At 35.7% G+C, this 21,648-nt stretch overlaps 1 protein-coding gene across 2 annotated transcripts in view; it reads right to left on the bottom strand.

The window, feature by feature from the left end:
• The window catches only part of LOC150096384 (non-homologous end-joining factor 1-like), a 128,151-nt gene that overhangs the window by 86,615 nt on the left and 19,888 nt on the right, over positions 1 to 21,648 (bottom strand). For both annotated transcript variants that reach the window (XM_090409201.1, XM_090409200.1), the window contains exon 3: positions 6,371 to 6,583. In XM_090409201.1, coding sequence (XP_090265327.1) covers positions 6,371 to 6,583 — 213 coding nt within the window. The remainder of the gene's footprint in view (positions 1 to 6,370; positions 6,584 to 21,648) is intronic.

The following is a 21,648-nucleotide window of genomic DNA, read 5'->3' as shown; positions in this document are numbered from 1 at the left end:
CATTAACATCTCCAATTTTGATATCATGTTTAATACCACTTTCCTTCATAATGTGATCCATGTAGATAATGAATAACAAAGGGGTTAATGTACATCCTTGTCTCACACCAGATTTAACATTAAACCATCTTCCTGTACTTCCTTCAATTCTAACTGCTGACTTACAACTCAAATAAAGACTAAGTATTGCTTGATATAATGCCCCGTTGACACCATATAACTGTAGCGTATTGAATAGCTTCTCTCTTGGCACCTTGTCATATGCCTTTTCCAAATCGACAAAACTTAAATACAGATCTTTATTATATTCCCATGCTTTCTCGACTATTTGTCGGAAAGTGAAGATCTGATCCTGACAGCCTCTATTTGGCCTGAATCCAGCTTGTTCTTCACCGAGCTTTCCTTCCACAATTCTTGTCAACCATTTCTCAAGTATACATGCATAGATCTTGCCAGGAACACTCAGTAGGGAAAAATACCTCTGTAATTCTCACATTCAGTTTTATTTCCCTTTTTATATATGGGTACTATGAGAGCTCTACTCCAATCATCGGGAATTCATCCCTCTGTCCAGGCTTCCTGAACTATGCAGTGCAGCCACTGTAAGACTCTTATACCACCATGCTTCAGCATTTCTGGTCGAATATCATCTACTCCTACTGCCTTTCTACATTTCAAGCCTTTGATAGCTTTTTCTACTTCAAGTATGGATATGTATTCCTGATTGCATGCCTGGTAGTGTTTTTTTCCACTGTGCTGTCATCACTGCTTGTTTCATTTAGCAGTTTTTCAAAGTAATTACTCCATACTTCAAGGATATCTTTTTTCTCCCATTTTCATGTCACCTTTATCATCTCTAACTTCTTTTACAGCACTCTTTCCTCCATTCCTAAGCTTCTTCAACAACCTCCAGAATATTTTGCCACCTTCTTGATATTTATTTTCTATATTCTTGCCAAAGTCCTCCCATGACTTTTGTTTAGCTAGTTTTACACACTGTTTAGCTTTCTTACATTTGTCTCTGTATTCTGTAAGAGTAAAAGCTGACTTATTTGCCAGGAACTTTTGATATGCTTTCTTCTTTTCCTTCACTGCCTCTTTAACTTCCTGTGTCCACCAGGGAGTTCTGATTTTTTTATCCTTGCACACAACCTCACCACATGCCTCTCTGGCAGAATCAATCAATGTTTTCTTCAGAGTTTGCCACTGAATCTCCAAGGTTTGATTCCTGTTCTCAAACTCTTTCATTTTCTTTTCAATAATCTTTCTGTATTTTAGTCTACAGTTTACATCTGAGAGCTGCTCAACTTTTATTCGCTTTAAAACTTTCTTACATGTTATTCTTTTCAATATGAAATTCAATTTTATCCTGCTCAAGACTAAATAGTGATCGCTTCCAATTTCAAATCCTCTGTACACTCTGGTGTCCTGCACCAGGGAGAAAACATCACTATCAACAATAACATAGTCAATGAGACTTTTCTTATTCCTAGCCTCTTCTCTCCATGTGAATTTGTGCACATTTTTATGCTGGAACATGGTGTTAGTAATAACCAGTCCATGTCCTGAGCAGAAATCCACCAGATATTTGCCATTATTATTAGCTTTGCTCTTTTCTCCAAATTTTCCCAAAATATTTTTGTATGTCTCACAATCATTTCCTACTCTGCTATTTAGATCCCCAACAAGGACCAACTTTTCCTTTTTCATTGTGTCAGTTGCTTTTTCTAAAGCCTCAAAAAATTCCTCCACTTCTACCTTAGTAGAACCTTCTGTGGGACCATAGGCACAAATAAGTCTCATTGTCCAGTTCCCCCATTCTCATATTTGCCCACATTACTCTACTTGAGACTGACTGCCATTCAAGAAGATTAACCTCGTATTTTGTGTTGAATACTATGGCTACTCCTTCTTTTCCTTGATTGTCATTGCCTGAATATAACATTTTGTATTTATTGCTCAGAAAGATCTCACCAGTTTTTGTCTTTTTTGTTTCAATCACCCCTATTATGTCGATCTGGTACTTATCTAATTCCTCAGCTAGCTCCATTTCTTTGCCATTCAGGCTTCTTATGATGGTAGTACCGATCTTTAACTCTGGTGATGTTGAGTTGGGGTTTGTTTTCAGATTTGTTCCAGTAGCTGACTTTTTGCTGTTCGCCATAGTTCCCTGGAGAAAACAACAGGGGCCTTGTTTAACCGGACGATGCCCCAGCCGGCATGAAATTCTGCCATGTTGTACCATTAATTTTTATTTTGGTTTAACCAATAAGAATATAATTTGGTCGGCTAAATCCCAAATTGCCAGCCCATCCTCGTTCGTTCAGTATCCAGGTAGATACCCAACAGGTTGCACCATGAGAAGGTGAGGATTTGATATTAGGTCAGAAGCCCTGGTCGTTTCTCTGCATTCCTTTAAAGGCTATGTGGAGGTCTCCTCCCAGTAATACAGCTTTGACCCTTAAGCACCCCCAAAAACTTATTTTCTTCTTTACTAGGCATGATATTTTCAAATTTTATTTACAATGTTCTTTCTTTGCTTTTTCAAACCAAAATGCACAAGATTATTTTATTACTATTTTTGCCAACTGACCTTTGGAAATAATTATTACTTTGGAATTAATTATTACGTTACACAGCGAGCTTAGCTAACAATTTGTTTTGCAACTGTTTATTTCAATTCTTAAAAGATTTTTCTTAAAACTTTGGGGAGGGTGCTGCAATTCACATTATACATTATTATAAATGTGATAAGTGGAAAGATATATTTTCTCTAAACCAAACCATACAAGTGTGGAAAGTAAGCATTCTGTAAACAAGACTTAATTTAGGAGAAAGAGCAAAATTTTTAAAATAATTATTTCATGAAATTGTAATTACCTTCATTAAAATTCTTCAAGAACAAAATGTTTAGTCATCTAAGCATAATTAGATAATACATTAAAACCCTTTTTTTACACTTTCCAGGGGACTGATGGAAAAAAGTGTAAATAGCAGGAAATGTAAAAAAAAAATTCTAAAAAATGACTTTCTGCTAAAAAATGTGACTCTACATACTAGATTACAAAATTTAATAACTGAAAATAAATGAATTTACAAATCTATTAAAAAAAAAAAATCTTTAATTGTAGATTTTTTTGCTTTTTCTGCACTCTTATAAGTTCCACCTGCCTCTTCACAGTATATAAGGCATTAAATGCCCCATTGTCTCCTGATGCACTTGCAATATACTACTTGAAAACAGAGATAGCTTCCATTGCTTCTTTACTAGTAGGGATGGTAGCTTCTTGAGCAGAGTCTTCTTCAACCACTTCTTCACCAGGGTGGTTGGAAAGGATGTCTTTTACACTTGGTACCATTGATGTGATTGCATCAACATCGACATAGTCTTGAAATGAAAAAGACTCATCCATCACATACCAGTTGTTGAGCTCTGACATCTTCTTCCTCCTGTAGTTGTTCCTCCTCTTCCACAAACATAACTCCTGCCTTCCGGAAACAGTTGGATATGGTTTCAGGAGTAACATGCAACTATGCTTTGGCCACATAATGCATGGCATCAAGGATTGATATGGTCATTTGTTTTGGGTCCAAACCATTATCATGCATAAACACAGCTTTTTCAACAAGCATTTTTCTATATTTCCATTTAAATGCATGGATGATGCCCAGATCACGGCTAAAGCTCACAAATACAATTGGGGGGGGGGGGACACTAATCTAATGTTTCTGAGCTGCAGATCCTCAGGGTGTGCAAGACATTGTCTAGTCCTTTCTTTCAGTATTACACGGTGATCAGCATTCATTTTTGAAATTATGGATTCTACAAAAGCGCCAAAATAACTTTCTATTATCCCAACCCTTCGACCCTCACATCAAGATCACCACCCACCAATGTTGCAGTCTTGACAGGTAACAGACTGATTTCGAGGAAAATTTTAGATAGGAAGTTAGTAACGATATAAGTTTTTCATGTAGTACTATCATATGCTGTATATCCCTTGAGGGTACATATCAGGAATTTGATGATGATAAAGATCCCAGTTAATACTCTTGAGGCGTAATTAGAGCACTGAAAGAAAGTGCTAAACAGAGGTCATTTTAATGCTAGATAAATAGGTAATATTAAAAACACAAACATGAATACGATAGTACTGTTTAATGTTTACTATAAGAATATAACTGTTCTTATAGTAAACACTAAATTTAAAGTGGCATTCACCTGCTTCTAACTGTTGTAACAATTTTATTTTTTTTTACCATCTCTTTGCATCTTTGATTTATCACTTCAACTTTTTTTCTACGCATTGTCTTGAAAAAGAATAACTTATTTTTTAACTAATTCAAACACTTTAGCATTTATGTATGAACACATGTATTTGTTACCAAGTGCAATGAATTACTAAGGAGTCAGCACATTCAGTATGATTGCTTAAAGCCAGAGAATCTGTAATCCAAAGGATAGTAATCTATCATCTACCATACTTATATCTGACCTTCAAGCCAGTGAGGTCAGACAAGTGGACAGCACACCCACTCTCCAATTAAGAAGTCATGGGTTTGAATCCCACTATGGGCATGGATACTTACAAAAGCCTGCTTTGGACGAGCTTGCATAGCTCCTTAAGTTTATAAGGCTTGTCTGTAATAAAAATTCATTGAATTATATACCATCAACAGAGGTGTAGAAACACTTCAGCATCAGGGCTGTTTTCCAAGAATACTGTTGTCAGAAGAATTAGGAGTGACATATTTTACCAATCATCAGAATTGTCATACTCTGAAAGGTTATTAAAACCAACACGTAAGTCCACAGTAATAACTTTAATTAATAAATAAGGTAGATATTTTGTACTAAAAATAATAGTACATCTTCAGTGTTACAAACAGGTAGGAATAGAATACAAGTAACGAATATTCGGTGGATCACCTATTAAAATACAATGTTGTCACGAGCTAGGAAATGAAAGAAATTAATAAATAATTAATATTTAAGATAATTAGTTTTTTAATGATTACATAAAATAAAAGTCTCCCAGATCTTCGAGAGAGAGAGGCAATCATTTCAATTTAAATTCGGTCGGTGTAAAAAAGCTTCACAACTTTCTTTAAAGAGGAGTTCATATTTGAACCTGCATCTATGAAGTAGAATAGCTTTATCCCACTGGATATTATGGGTAGTGGTAATACTGTGTTGTGCTAGACCAGACTTCTGAGGTTTGTTGTAATCAATATAATATTGATGTTCTTTAATTCTTTTTTCCACAGAACGGCCAGTTTGTCCAAAATAAGAAACATCGCATTCACAAGGAATTTTGTAAACACCAGTCAAAGACAGAGATGACAGTTTATCTTTTGTAGAAGGCAATAAGGAAGAAATTTTGTTGATAGGAATATAAGTGGGAATCAATTGGTACTTTTTTAAAATTCTACCTATAGGTTCTGAGATTCCTGGAATGTAGGAATCTCAGAACCTATAGGAACTCTGCGAACTGTTGAAGAAACCTTAGGTATTGAAACATAAGATTCAATTATCTGTTGGATTTGATTAGGGTGGTAATTATTAGATACCATTAACTTTTTAATGATGGAAAGTTCTTGTTGGAAGATTTCTGGAGAAGAGCAACCTTTATGTGCCCTATTAATTAGAGATTTAAGAATGCCAAATTTTGAGATGTATGGTGAGCAGACATTTTATGAATGTATCTGCCAGTAAATGTGGGCTTTCGAAAGACGCTTTATTAATTTCTTTCATTTCCTAGCTTGCGACAACATTGTATTTTAATAGGTGATCCACCGATTATTCGTTACTTGTATTCTATTCCTACCTGTTTGTAACACTGAAGATGTACTATTATTTTTAGTATGAAATAGCTACCTTATTTATTAATTAAAGTTATTACTGTGGACTTACGTGTTGTTTTTAATAATTATACTATGCCACAGGTCCCTCTAAAAATAGTACTCTAAAAGGTGCTTAATTACCAATTTGCTGAGGGCATTAAAACCCTAACTACACTACTGAGTCAGAGAATTCAAGGAAATATTTACCATTATCTAGTGTTACCGCTTGAAGGCAACAAGTTCGGAAAATCAGAAAGTTATTGTTTACTGAGCATTTGCAAATGAGCACTAAAGAAGTAGCACTGAATGGGATAGAGTTAGTGGGTCTTACTGTAATGATGTACAGTAATCTATCATCTATCTGACCTTCAAAAGAATCACTCTTCATTTAACCAACCCTTGCATGTTAAAATTACTTCTGGTAACAGCATTTTGTAATTGTATTACATAGTGCAAAGTGCCTTCCCAATGTGGCTGGATAACTAAATTGGATTATTGCATATTAGGCTAATTGTTTAATACTTACCAAGTTTTCACTTACTGAACAGGCACAAAATTCCCAGACAAACTTAACATCATCAAGATTAACAGTAGACTGGAATTTAAATTCTTTATCATTCTTCTGGAATGCACAAATCAATCCTTTGGAATCTGCTTCTTTTTCTAGAATATCTTTTAATATGTACTGAACTTGTTTCACAATATATGCTGCTGAAACTTCTAAACCTGGATTCAGCATCTATATAATACAGAAAAGTGAAACATAAGCACAAGACATAATATGAAAATTAAATTACAGAATAACTTATGTCTGTGACCATTCTCAATCCACAGAAGGAAAAAGATAAAGCAAATGAAAATGATAAATTAAAATGACAACTGAAAATTGTAGTGCACGTTGCAATGCATAATATTAATGGCAGGAGAACTCCATCTATAAAATCAGAATTCACAGAAATCAATTAATAATTAACAAAAAAATAAAAATCACTTAGCACTAAGGATAACCTCTCAAAATTTGGATAGCCTAATATAGTAATTTTTGTTAAAAGTTAAGGCTAACAGGGCTTCACAGTTTTCTTTATAAAGTTTCTTTTCTAAGATTTTTTTTATTCAAATGAATTCTATGTTTAGTAGATATAGTGTGGCTGGCCAAACCTGACCTATCAGATTCATGGAACAAAATATAATGTTGATATTCTACTAAGCCTGTGTTTCCTAAATTGTGATACTACAAGAAAGGTCTTGAGGTGAGTAAAAGGCATTTTTTAAATTCTGTTACTTTTTTTTTTTTTTTTAGCTTTTATATTTTTGCTGTGACATTGTTGCAGATAAGTGCAGGTCTTATCATTGAAATGTGGTAATCAAGAGTGCAGTGCTTTGTAAGCAAATAAGTTCAAGGAAAGATATGATAGTTAATAATAGTTAGTGTGAGACTTGCATGATGAGTCACTGAACTCTATGGAGGTACCCATAAAATAATAATGAGCCAGATTAATACTTATTAGTGCTTCAGACATCTATATGTTTCAACTAAATCTTAACCAAAAACAATGTACTAAGCCCCAAGATATTCAAAAAAAAATTATTTCTTCTTCCTCATCATCAAATTCATGATTTGTACCTTCATGGGGTGTACAGGATATTATTATAGTAATAGATGAGAAGTTTATATTATTACTAACTTCCTACTGACAATTTTCCTCCAAATTAATCGGTTATCTGTTAGAACTCCAATATCATCCAATACTGGAATCGTTTTAATGTGTGAATATTGTTATCGATTGCCTATCAACATCAACCATGCTCTCTCTCTCTCTCTCTGTGTGTGTGAGAAATGCAAATTTATACACACACACACACAAATTTTATAATTATTGTATTTATTTATACTTTATACATACAAAACAAATAATATTGTAACAATTTAGGTATATAAATATGTCATAGACACAAAAACGAAAAATATGAAAAATATTGGGAAAAAATGGTCTTTTTAAATAAAACTTTTCAGTATCAATTTTGACAGGTGTCCTTTGCTTCGTACTGCATAATCTTTTGTGGATGTGATTGCCATTGACATTAAAATGATGTCACAACATAATGATCAAACATGGAAAGCCACTCACGACTAGTAGTTTCATGGTGGGTGATGAAATTCATCTACTATTTAAATACTATAATTACAAGCTTGGTTGACTGAGTAGCTTGAATATCAACACTCCAATTAAGAAGAAATTATAGCTAATTTTGATGTCGTTTCCCTGTTCACAAATGTACCTAGAGAAGTAGTTCTTATTCTGTTAAAAGATAAATTATCAAAAAAAAGTTATGTCTTTATTAACCCATTATGTTAATTCTGACTATTTCCAGTTTAAGGACATTATTTACAAACAAACCTCTGGTTTAGCCATGGGTAATCCGTTATTCCCCATACTGGCAAATCTATATTTGGAATCTTTTGAAGAAAAAGCGATTTCCTCCTTTCCTTTGAAACCAAATTGTGGAAAAGATGTATCGATGAAATCTTCTTAATCTGGAGCCTTGGTCCTGAGTCTCTAAAGAATTTCCTTGACCACCTCAACAATCAAAACTCAAAAATCCTATTTACTGCAGAATCAGAGATTGATGGCTCTCTTCCATTCCTGGATATCAAACTCACTTGTATTTCTGAGAAATTAAAAATCTCTATTTACAAGAAACCAACTCACACCAACAGATATTTCTATGCATAGTCTCATCATTATCCACCTCAAAAACCTGGCATTATCTCTACACTAGGCAAGCATGCTAGTTCACTCCTATGTGAAGAAGATATTAACAAAGAATTTCAGTTTCTTCTTACAACCTTTCAACAAAATGGTTATTGGAAACAAACAGTTAAAAAGTTACTTTTCAATCCACCTCCTTGCCATACTGAAGATAGAAATAATGAAAAAGGCTACATATCCCTACCGTATATATCAGTTCTGTTTCGCCAAAATTGGCCAAAGTTCTTAAAAATACAACACCCGGACTTCTTTCACTCCTCTTCTGCAACTCTGTTCCTTGATCAGTAGGCCCAAACAAAAACATAACAACCTGAAATATCCTGATGTTTACTGAATTTGGTGCAACTGCAATAAACCTTATTTTGGCCAGATGAAAAAATCCATCGAATTAAGTCTTGAGGAACATAAGTCATCACATATCACAGAAACAGAGCTAGTGCTCTGTCGAATCATGTCCTGAATTCTGCTGATGCTACCAAGGAAAACTTCATTCATCAAGTCTTATGGGACAAATCTGAAAATATCTTTCGATGCTATGATGAACTGGAAAGAAGAATTGTGGAATCCAAAGAATCGTCCTCAATCAAAAACATCTCAACAGCAACCTCAGCTATAATCTCTCAGACTGCTATCCAACTTTGGCGTTCACAAGATGATGAACGCAGGCCTAACAATGAGGAGATACACAGAACAGCTTCAAATGTTAATAAGCTAATGCTCAATGTATAGTTTTTGTATAGTTTTTTTGTTCTTCTGTAATTTTTTGTTGGTTGTTGCCTCCTGTTATGCATCCAAAGAAGTCTTCTATGAAGACAAAACTAGTTGTGCAATCTACTTAAATAAATAGTATTTTTTACTTTTATCTCTTGGCTTTCAGTCAGTTAATCTTTTTTAAATAAAAAATAAACACACACGCGCGCGCGTATATGAGGGACGTCCAAAAAGTTCCAATTGGCTGTCAGAGCAACAAAAATATACTTACAAAATAAACTTTATTGGAAATTAAAGTAGACATCTTTCACTACTTTTCTACATAATTTCTGCCATTGTTCAGGCACTTATCATAACGGGGCACCAACAGTTGTATACCTTTGTCGTAGAAGGTTGCCACCTGTGATGAACAACGTATTGACTGCTTCTTTGACCTCGTCGTCTTGAAACCACCAGCCACCAAGGAAAGATTTCAAATGTTTGAACAGGTGAAAGTCGCTTCGTGAGAGGTCAGGACTATATGGGGGATGATGGAATTGTTTCCAGCCGAAGGTGGCGAGAAGTTGTTACACCGGCCGTATGTGGGCAGATGTTATCATGAATCAAAACAACGCTCCTGATAAGCATGTCACATTGTTTATTCGGGATTACACGACACAGTTTCTTAAGGGTTTGGCAGTACATACTCGCGTTGATTGTGGAGCTTTGACCCAAGAAGTGTACCAGCAAAATTCTTTGTCTCTCCCAAAAACACAGTGCACACGATTTTCCGAGTGGAAACGTTGTCTTCAATTTTGTCTTGACTGGTGATGAAGTGTGCTTCCATTCCATGGACTGTTGTTTGGATTCGGTGGTTGCGTTTCCTGAGCAGTCTTGGGTGAGACCCAAGACTGCTCAGGAAAGCATCACGATCCTCATGGTAGCGTGTCAAAAATTCTACCGCACTGCCCAGTCGATTCACTTTGTGTTGTTCTGTAAGCAACTTCGGCACCCAGCGTGCACACAATTTCTGATAATTCAATTTCTCCGGCACAATTTCATGAAGACATGAACATGAAACTTCTGGAAATTGCACCGAGAGTGACATCATAGTGAATCCCCTATTCTGTTGAATCTTCTGTTCAAATGAACACACCAAATCGCCAGTCACTAAAGATGGTCGCCTGCTCCATTCATCATCATGCACACCTGTCCTTCCTTCATTAAAAAGTCTTACCCATCTTCGTACCATTGAATCACTCATTGCATGTTCTCCATAAACCTCATTAATTTGCTGATGCATTTCAGCTGCTTTAAAGTTCCTTGCATTCAAGAAATGGATAACTGACCTAATTTCACATGCTGCAGGCAATTTGATTTTCTTAGACATTATAAACGCACACCAAGAAGTGTACGCATTGTGAGAATGTCTGAAAATGCCACCAACACCTTGCTACGGAATGAACAAAATCAGCACACATGTGCACATTACGATTGCAGCGCTGAAGTGAAAATATTTAAAAACAGAACTTACTTTCTGGATGTCCCTCGTATGTGTGTATATATATATACATATATATATATATATATTATGAGAATTCATTTTTACTCGGTTGGAATATTATGGTAAAGCTTTAATGACTGTTACTGAGAGAAAAAGATGACAAGATATATTTAAAAAGTACTACTAGTTTAGTTGAATAGATCAACATCCTCAGGTAACACAAAGAAGTATATAAAAAATTACAGAGACTTAAAATTGTAATAACAGAACAAGTATAAAAAGACAGTAGCGTGTTTGAAAAACAAATACGAGTATGAGTTCCAAACAAACGTATACTAAGCGCTGTCGCGAGTGTGCCCGTACTGAACAGAAGCAACATGTGCATCAGAGAGATTGTAACTCAGGCTGTTGTTGATATGAGAGGAATCTAGAGAAATTTCCCTGGATTCGACAATCTTTCTTTCGAGTTCATCGTAGCACACACATGAATGTTGAAAGTTTGAGTCCAGTTTACAATGTGTTGGCGGCATTCGTCTGAGTTAGATGAAAAGAGAACGTGGCTAGAGAGAGTGCTAGCTCTAGTTCTGTTATAGGAGATGTCTCGACGGTGTTCATCCAAACATAGAAGAATGGATTTAGCAGTCTGTCCATAGTATGGCTTTCCACAATCACACAAAATCTTGTACACTCCTGGAAACTGAGTAGGAAGATGTTTCTGTTTGCTAAGTAATGAACGAAGTTTTGGAAGCATAGTGAAGCAAGTTTTGAAGTTAAATTTCTTGAGAATCTTGGCCAGTTTCGATGAAAGACAGCTGATGTAAGGCAAGGAGATGAAGGCTCTCGGGGAAGAGGGATCTTCAGAAGTAGTCGAGTGCCTGGGGGAAAGAAATTTGTCAATTTTCTTTGCAGAGAAACCATTGTTAATAAAAGTTTTTTTAAGAAAAAGGAGTTCATTTTCAATTTCTGTTTCTTCTGTAAGTAATGACTGGGCTCGGTGAGCTAAGGTGGAAATAATACCACATTTTTGTGGGGATAGTGATGGGAGGAAGCATGAAGGTATCTATCAGTATGAGTAGGCTTTCTAAAAATTGAGATTTTAATGCTCTCAGCACATCTGGTAAGTTTGAGGTCTAAAAAGGGAAGGCAGTCATCTGATTCCAGTTCGAAGGTGAAAGAGATTTTTTCATGGCACTTGTTTAGGTGGTCTAAAAATAAATAGAGGTTATTGACACCGCCTTCCCAGATGACGAAAATATCATCAATATAGCAGTACCAGACTTTTGGTTTAAAGTGAAAGGAGTTAATAGCTTTTTCTTCAAAATCGTTGAGAAATATATCCACGAGAATCGGAGAGAGCGGGCTGCCCATAGTCAGACCTGAGTTTTGTAAGTAGATCTTATTACCATATTTGAAGTATCCTGACTTTATGCAATGGGAGAGAGAAGAGCAAAGAGTTTTTTGATAATTTGTTCTTGATAATATCGAGGACGTCTTGAGCAGGTACATTTGTAAAGAGAGAAACAATATCAAAACTGGCCATTAAATCTGTTTTTTTAAGTTTGATGTCCTTGATTTTAGAAACAAAATCTGCAGAGTTTTTAATATGTGAAGAGGAAATTCCAGAAAGATTTCTTAGAAAACTCGCGAGATATTTGGAGAGATTATGAGTAGGAGAGTCTATGCCTTCAACTATAGGTCTGAGTGGGTTTTGTTAGGTCACTTCATCCTTTGATACCTCGACTGTATGGTCTCCCCAGATTCACAAAACTAACTGCCCACTCAGACCTATAGTTGAGGGCATACACTCTCCTACTTATAATCTCTCCCAATATCTCGCGAGTTTTCTAAGAAATCATTCTGGAATTTCCTGTTCACATATTAAAAACTCTGCAGATTTTGTTTCTAAAATCAAGGACATCAAATTTAAAAAAAAACAGATTTAATGGCCAGTTTTGATATTGTTTCTCTCTTTACAAATGTACCTGCTCAAGAAGTCCTCGATCTTTTCAAGAACAAATTATCAAAAAAACTCTTTGCTCTTCTCTCCCATTGCATAAAGTCAGGATACTTCAAATATGATAATAAGGTCTACTTACAAAACTGAGGTCTGGCTATGGGCAGCCCACTCTCTCCGATTCTCGCGGATATATTTCTCAACGATTTTGAAGAAAAAGCTATTAACTCCTTTCACTTTAAACCAAAAGTCTGGTACCGCTATATTGATGATATTTTCCTCATCTGGGAAGACGGTGTCAATAACCTCTATTTATTTTTAGACCACCTAAACAAGTGCCATGAAAAAATCTCTTTCACCTTCAAACTGGAATCAGATGACTGCCTTCCCTTTTTAGACCTCAAACTTACCAGATGTACTGAGAGCATTAAAATCTCAATTTTTTGGAAAGCCTACTCATACTGATAGATACCTTCATGCTTCCTCCCATCACTATCCCCCACAAAAATGTGGTATTATTTCCACCTTAGCTCACCGAGCCAAATCATTACTTACAGAAGAAACAGAAATTGAAAATGAACTCCTTTTTCTTAAAAAAACTTTTATTAACAATGGTTTCTCTCCAAAGAAAATTGACAAATTTCTTTCCCCCAGGCGCTCAACTACTTCTGAAGATTCTTCCCCAAGAGCCTTCATCTCCTTACCTTACATCAGCTCTTTCACCAAAACTGGCCAAGATTCCCAAGAAATTTAACTTCAAAACTTGCTTCACTATGCTTCCAAAACTTCGTTCATTACTTAGCAAACAGAAACATCTTCCTACTCAGTTTCCAGGAATGTACAAGATTTTGTGTGATTGTGGAAAGCCATACTATGGACAGACTGCTAAATCCAATTTTCTACATTTGGTTGAACACCGTAGAGACATCTCCCATAACAGGACTAGAGCTAGCGCTCTCTCTAGCCACGTTCTCTTTTCAGCTAACTCAGACGCCAACACATTGTAAACTGGACTCAAACTTCTAACATCCATGTGTGCTACGATGAACTCGAAAGAAAGATTGTCGAATCCAGGGAAATTTCTCTAGATTCCTCTCATATCAACAACAGCCTGAGTTACAATCTCTCTGATGCACATGTTGCTTCTGTTCAGTACTGGCGCACTCGCGACAGCGCGTAGTATACGTTTGTTTGGAACTCATACTCGTATTTGTTTTTCAAACACACTACTGTCTTTTTATACTTGTTCTGTTATTACAATTTTAAGTCTCTGTAATTTTTTATATACTTCTTTGATTGTGATACCTGAGGATGTTGATCTATTCAACGAAACTAGTAAACTAGTAGTTTCGTTGAAACTACTAGTTTACTAGTTTCTTTGTATCTTTTCAAATATATCTTGTCATCTTTTTATCTCTCAGTAACAGTCATTAAAGCTTTTCCATATATATATATATATATATACACACACGAGGGACGTCCAGAAAGTAAGTTTCATTTTTAAATATTTTCACTTTAGCGCTGCGATCGCAATGTGCACATGTGTGCCGATTTTGTTCATTCCTTAGCAAGGTGTTGGTGGCATTTTCAGACATTCTCGCAGTGCGTACACTTCTTGGTGTGTGTTTATAATGTCTAAGAAAATTTATATATATATAAATCAGCTAATACCTTTTATTCCCTTAGGGAGGCAAGGCTGTTTTAGTCCTATCTGACTTTTGGAGACTGAGTCAGTTCAATTTCCACCAGTAGTCAAGCTGCAACAGATGAAGACACTGGCAAACAAGTGCTACCATCTCACGGTTACAAATCCTTAATCCCTTCCCAGTATCAATGTACAATATGCTTACAACCTTTGGGAGCAGGAGTCGCATAAAAAAAATGAATCATCACTGTGTAAGAAAACTACTTCACAGTTTATCAACTGAATAATCAGTTCAATCAACAACATTGCATACCATTTCATAACACAGTGTGTTATAATAAGCTGGCAGCATTAGTTATTTTTATTTATTCGTATGGAGTTTCCTCCCTATTTCTCCCCTGTCCCAATTGGGCCCCCTCATGGGGGGGATTAATTATTTATAATTGTAGATCCGTGTGTGTTCATGGGGGCCGGTTTGCCTGCTAGTGGGATGAAAAACCCCAAATAAACTGGTGGAACAAACCCTACTGTCCACTCCCAAGACTGCCTAACTTGGCTATGGCTGAGGAAGATCCTTAAACTCCACGTCGTCAACAGGAATCGAATCTAGGACACTCCTTCCCCAAGCATATGGTTGCGAAGCGCATAGCCACTAGGCTAACCGTGCGGACGGCAGCATTAGTGAAAACTCAGAAGCAATATACACCTCTTATGTGATACTCTTGGTTAATATCTTTTTTTTTAAACTTTCTTCCACTTAAACTTCGGAAATGAATTATGCTGAACAACAACACCAAAGTTGTGAACGCATACCACGTACTTGCTTAAGGTAACTCTTAGCAAGTGCATGGATACACATTCCATAATGCAATAGACATTTATATATAATATGTGGGATAAAATATATGTGAAATATATGTATGGAAATCTCACAGGTGTTTTTTTATATAATTTTGAGATCAGGACTGGTGGTGGGAGAACTAGGAGACACCTATGGAAGCTGGGCAAGAGTGTGGTTAGCAGGGGTGTTAGAGCTGGGTTCTTTACTTTTAGAGTGGTAAATGAGTGGAATAAGCTGCTAGAGTCTGTTGTGGGTGCTATGACAGTGAGCGAGTTCAAGGCAAGGTATGATAGATACTGTGAGAATGTCGAATAGTTGTGTGGACATGATGTTTAGGGCCTCCCTCGATGAGTCTAAGGACTCCCTGGAGTAGCCCGAAATAATAATAATAATAATAATAATAATAATAATTAATAATAATAATAATAATAATGGGATAGAGGAAGGCAAGAAATAGACAGTGCACCAAAAGCCCTAGTCAGTTCTCTCCATTCCTTATAGGCTATAGCCCTATAAAGAGGTCAATAATAGATATCTTCCTAGTTATCTGGCTTTGATCCTTGAGCAACTCTAATCAAATGCAAGTGCAGCATATATCACAAGCTATGGTGTTGCATGTGTCCTACAAATAAGTCTTTAATTTAGAAAGTATTAAGTAATTTTTTGTAATTATTTTTGGTTATTAATTATAGTGTGTGTTTGTGAAATTTAATATAGGATATCATTTAGAAAGTTTTTCATGGTACCAATGTGTACCTTGATTTGAAAGGAGAGAAACATGCATTGAAAGAGGATATGAAAAAGTTGTCGAAAGACGCAAAATTGAAGAGCAAGGAAATAAAGATTGTGAGTCTGATGCCTCAGTATGATAGGATAGAGTTGAGAAGAAGGACCATGATTGCTAATGCATCAATGCGAAGACTATATACCATTCCTCCTGTACAATCTTCCAGCTGACTTATGATTGCTAATAAATCGATGAGAAGATTGTGCAGGAGGAAAAGTATACAGTTTATAGATGTATGGAGTGAATATGATGGATGAAAGTACTTATATATGCCTAATGGACTACATTTGATGATTATGAAGTTACATATTTGCAGAGTATTGTTTAGTGAGAGTATGGAAGTGCAAAACCATGAAAACTAGAGATATTAGAAGGGATGCAATCAAACATGTGTCCAACTACCACTGGAATAAATGAGTGTGTGTGTGTGTGTGTGTGTGTGTGTGTGTGTGTGTGTGTGTGTGTGTGTGTGTGTGTGTGTGTGTGTGAGAGATTATTAATTAGAAATGATTATGCAACGGTGAATGTGATTTCACAGGTTTCAAATGAGCTGGTAATGACATTACACAAGGACATTTGTAGGTCCAAGGAGATGATGAAATGCATGTACACAAATGTCAGAAGTATCAGAATTTAGCCATGTATTAAGGCTTATTTTTAAGTTCTGGGAGAAACTCACATCATACTTAATGGAATGAAACAGCACTGAGAAAGGATTAAAAATAATATTTAATTCTGACAATATTTCATCTCAGTCACTGAGACATCGTCAGGAAGTACAATATGAGACTTGTAACACACACAAAGACAAAACTAATGAAAAGAAAGACCAGAGTCCTAACTACATGCCCTTTGTGGGCACCTCTTGGAACTCTAAGATGTAAACTGGGATCTCAAAGAATTAGTGTTTCCTATATTTGGGAAGTTGAATGCAATTATATTTATTCAAATATAACTGCATTGATTTCTGAGAGCAGCTGCAGATTCCAAAAATGGTCTTTCTCTTCTAAATTTACTGCAATGGAGCATTGTGGTATTCTCCAGGAACAGAGAGAAGGAGCTGATCTTTAGTAGAATGAATAAGGGTAGCAAGCTTTTGGTGGGGTTGAAAAGCCATTCAGAGATTGTATTTCTTTTAAGATTCTTGCTATTTTTTCTGAAGTGCCTTGTACATAGGGTATGATGATAGCATTACTCAAATCTTTCTGAAGAGAAGGTCGAGGATTCGGAGAAGAATTATTTTTTGATACTTTGGGAACTGTAGCCATGGGATAAGAAAGTGTAGTATATATGATTTAGTTCTGCTACTCATTGAAACAAAGGTTATATATAGGCTCTACTGGTTATTGTTTAAATGGTACCCTACTGTTGATGGGAGGAAGGAGGGGGGGGCATGGAAAAGTTTGTGAATCTACCGTAAGTTTCTGTGGTTTAGTAGTTCTGTGGGAAGTTTTTCGATTGACTTAAGTCATCAGGGGTACTGGTAACCTAAAAGTTTTACACAAAAAAAAAGCTTATTAACAATTAATTACACATATTAGATGTTTTTTGATAACTTCACAACAGGCATTAAACAAGCATTCCATTCAGCCAAAGCAAATGGAATCTACAAAAAAAAAAAAAAACAGAACTAGCCAGAGAGGCCTTCAATGAGTCAAAAGACTCATCGCAGGAGGTCCTTCCTAGGAAACAGAAAGTCTATCGTACCACTCCTTGCACTTACTGACTGTTCTCGCTCTCACCACTCTATCAAGCAATGCATTCCATGGTTCAACCACCCTCCATGCAAAGAAACCACTCCTCACTCTCTTGCTCACAGTTTCTTTTCGTAACTTCCAGGGATAGCCCCTTGTCATCACTCCTTCATTCATAATTCATCCACGTACAAACTTCAGCCTTATTGCTAAAATGCAAATTACCATATAGAAACTTAGTAAAATCAAAATTAATAGCCCATAAAGAATTAAGACAAGATAAAAACATAATAGTCAAGGCAGACAAAGGAAATACAACAGTGGTTATGAATTCAGATGAATATGCAAGAAAAATGAACAGCCTATAAGAAGATTCCAATACCTATTCTTCGTTAGACAGGGATCCCACATGGCACACACACATAATAAAACCAATAACTTGATCAAAAAGTTACCTAATTGGCCAGAAGAATTTTAAAAAAATCTTTATCACCAAGACATCCATTCGTCCCTGAATTTATGGTGCTCCAAAAATACACAAAAAGGATATTCCGTTACAGCCAATTGTAGATGGGAGAGATTCTCCGCCCTCAAGCTTAGCAAAATATCTGTCAAACCAGATATCATCACACAGAAAAAACTGAATCATTTGTAAAAAATAGTTTACATTTTATTGAAAAAGTAAAAGATATAAATATAGAACCTTCAGACATCTTAACTAGATGACCCAGAAATGACACAGTGGATCTACTTGTAAATCTTTTCCTGCTGAACACTAGAACTATTCAAACACTGCATGGAAAACACCTTTTTCATATTTCAAAACAAATATTGCAAACAAAAAGAAGCACTTGCTATGGGTCTCCCCCCCCCTTTCTCCAGCCTTAGTCGACCTGTTTATGGAAAATTTCAAAACTAATGCATTAAAAAACTATCAGAAGAAACCAAAAATTTGGTTATATTACATCGATAATATTTTTATTCGGTCAGGTGGATGAGCTGATTGTATTCAAAGATTATCTGAACAACTTGCATTCCAATATAAAATTCACTCCTGAACTATAACAACACAAAAAATTACCGTTCCTTGATATCCTTGTCAAAGTAAACGATGAGGGAAAAAAAGTTATCCTTTTCCGTATACAGAAAACCTACCACAATGGGAAGATTTTTAAATGCCGCTTCACACCACCATCCATTACAAAAGATAGGCATAATTAAAAATTTACGAGACAGGGCATACAATATATCAAGCACATCAATTAAAAGGAATGAACTGCACTACCTCAGACAGAACCTCGCACTTAATGGTTCTGAACCCAAGACAATCAGAAAAATTCTTTATACATCTCCTGCAACTCCCTTACTTAAACAAGATTTCAAGAATGCAATCACTTTGCCTTACATCAAGAATGTCACAGACAAAGTGGCTGCATTGCTCTATGAATACAATGTAAAAGTGGCTTTTTTTATCTTTACAAAAAATACCATGATTCCTACATTCACTAAAACTACCATATCAGCCCATGAAAAAACCAGGCATCTATGAGATTCATTGCTCTTATGGCATTTGTTATGTAGGTCAGACAGGAAGATCAGGAGAGATCCACATATCTGAACATGTAAAAGACATCGAAAAAAGAAGAAAGCACAAATCAAGCCTGGTATTCAACACAACCACTACTAGTCATCAAGTACTTTGACAACAAACAAAAATGTCATGTATTGATCGTAATTGTAATACAAAAAATTTAAAGAAGCCTCACAAATGCATAAGATCCCTACACAATGCAATAAAAATCAAGGCTTAATTTTACCCAAGTATGGTCTGCTTTCATCAAAAATTTAACTGCCACGAACCTAGGATATAACACGTGATACCACAAAATGTGATAGCAACAACTAGCAATGTTCCAATACACGTACAGTAACGAATTTGCCATTTGTATTTTGGTTTATCAATTATATGTTACAGTTGTGAAGTTATCAAAAACATCTGTGTAATTAATTGTTAATAGGCTTTTGTTGTGTAAAACTTTTAGGTACCAGTACCCATGATGATGCAAGCTGCATGACTTACAAAACTTGTCGGGTATTAATTGGTTATTTTTATTAAACTATTTAATTACACAATGATGTGGTCCAAATACCAAAAATTCTCACAGTCTGTGAATCTATCTGCTGTATGCTAAGGTGTCTAGAAAGACTAAGCTATTATTAGTTTCTTTTTCCATGGTAAACTGGATTCTAGTGTGAAGACCAGCAAGGTGAGAGAGAGGTAAGAGTTTAATGTGTCTGGACCACGAGGCCAAATAGAGAACATATAATTCATATATCTTAATCAGATGGAAGGTTTGTGAGAGGCTGAGTCAAGAGATTGTTTTTCAAAATATTCCATAAAAAATTGGCAGGAGGGGGAAAGGGAGAGATGGGGTGAGAGGGGAGAACTCATAGAGGTTCTTCCCTCTCATTTATAGACTGAGGTACCTTCTATCTATTTATAAATTTTATGCTTCCAAGAGAAATATCTGGAATGAATAGTAAAGGAAAAGAGATCAGTAATATCAGGAGGAAAAACTTTTTTTTTTTTTAAGTGATAAATTGTCATTTATGAGAATAGTGGAGAACAGTGAGGTGATATCAAAGCTATCCAAAATATCTATTATTTAACATTAAATTCTCAATATCCTCAAAATTCTCAACTTCCCTTATTTGAAAATAAATATATTTTTTTTTATATAGGAAGTGGTATGACCAGCGAAAGTGGTTTGCTAATTTATAGCATGGTGAATCTGTAACATCTACTACAGGTCTTGAGGGATGAGGCAAATTGAGATTGTATTCTTGGTAATCTGTATATCTGGGGAGGACGGGGGGAAGACGAGAACCAAAGGGTTTCAGTTTTCTGTGAATTCAGGAGGCCAGGAAGAAACTTTTTTTGAGCAGACTTTAAATTTTTTGATCTGAGATTTGGTGGGATTGTAATCTAAAGTTCTCTAGTGGACCAGTCCCTAAGAATGATGTCCATTTTTCTATTGTCTTCACTGGTAGCACTCCCTTTATTTGCTCTGGTGATAACTATACTGCTATCTTTGCATAGTTTCTTGAGGGCACCGAGTTGGCAAGATGATAGATTTCTTTTAAGAGGCAAAGATCAAGATATAGTTCGCCCACCATTTATAGATCTCTCCTTGGCATTTTTGCAAGAATAGTCGAATCATGCTGAAGGGGAGAAAGAAATGAAGGATGTACGAACGGGTAACCAACAAGTGAAATCACGTGCTTTCTTGTCTGTCACTGTACTAGTACTAACTTGATTTTTGTTGTCGCTTTTTTGCATTATTTTTTTATTATTAATCTGTATGATGGATCCAGTATAGTCAACAAGTTCTGTTGTTAAACGTTTCAGTAGCTCTTGCAAAAGAATACTGAATAATGTGCTGACATTCTGCGAAAAAGAATCGTCTCCTTGTTCCTCTTTCTCAAGTCATAAAACGTGCAAGTGCAATTTCGGGCATATCGGGGTCAACTGTTAAAAGAATTCGTAGCGAATCAAAAGGCGAAGGTAAGCCATAATTTAAATCTCCTAAAAAAAGCACCAGAGTAAAGAAAACCATCAAAACCATAGCTTTGAATGATTTTGATGTAGACGTTATAAGAAGAACTATTAACGAATTTTATGTGGTTGAGAAAAGAGTGCAAACTGTTCTGAAATTGATTCCTGTGCTTAAAGAAAAAATTAATTTTCCTTGGAAAAGAGAAACTTTAAGGAAAATACTTCATGAAATCGGATTTTGTTTTAAAAAGTCCCAGAATAAAAGGAAATTTAACATGGAGCAAAGTGACATTGTTTTATCTAGAATGCAGTATTTGAGAGCAATAAGACGTTTCAGGGAGGAGAAAAGACCGATTGTGTAT

The sequence above is a fragment of the Typopeltis vanoorti genome, chromosome 19, assembly GCF_054136105.1.
Source record: "Typopeltis vanoorti isolate ZY-2024b chromosome 19, IOZ_Tvanoo_1.0, whole genome shotgun sequence".
Lineage (NCBI taxonomy): Eukaryota > Metazoa > Arthropoda > Arachnida > Uropygi > Thelyphonidae > Typopeltis > Typopeltis vanoorti.
This window is presented reverse-complemented; position numbering and strand designations above follow the sequence as displayed.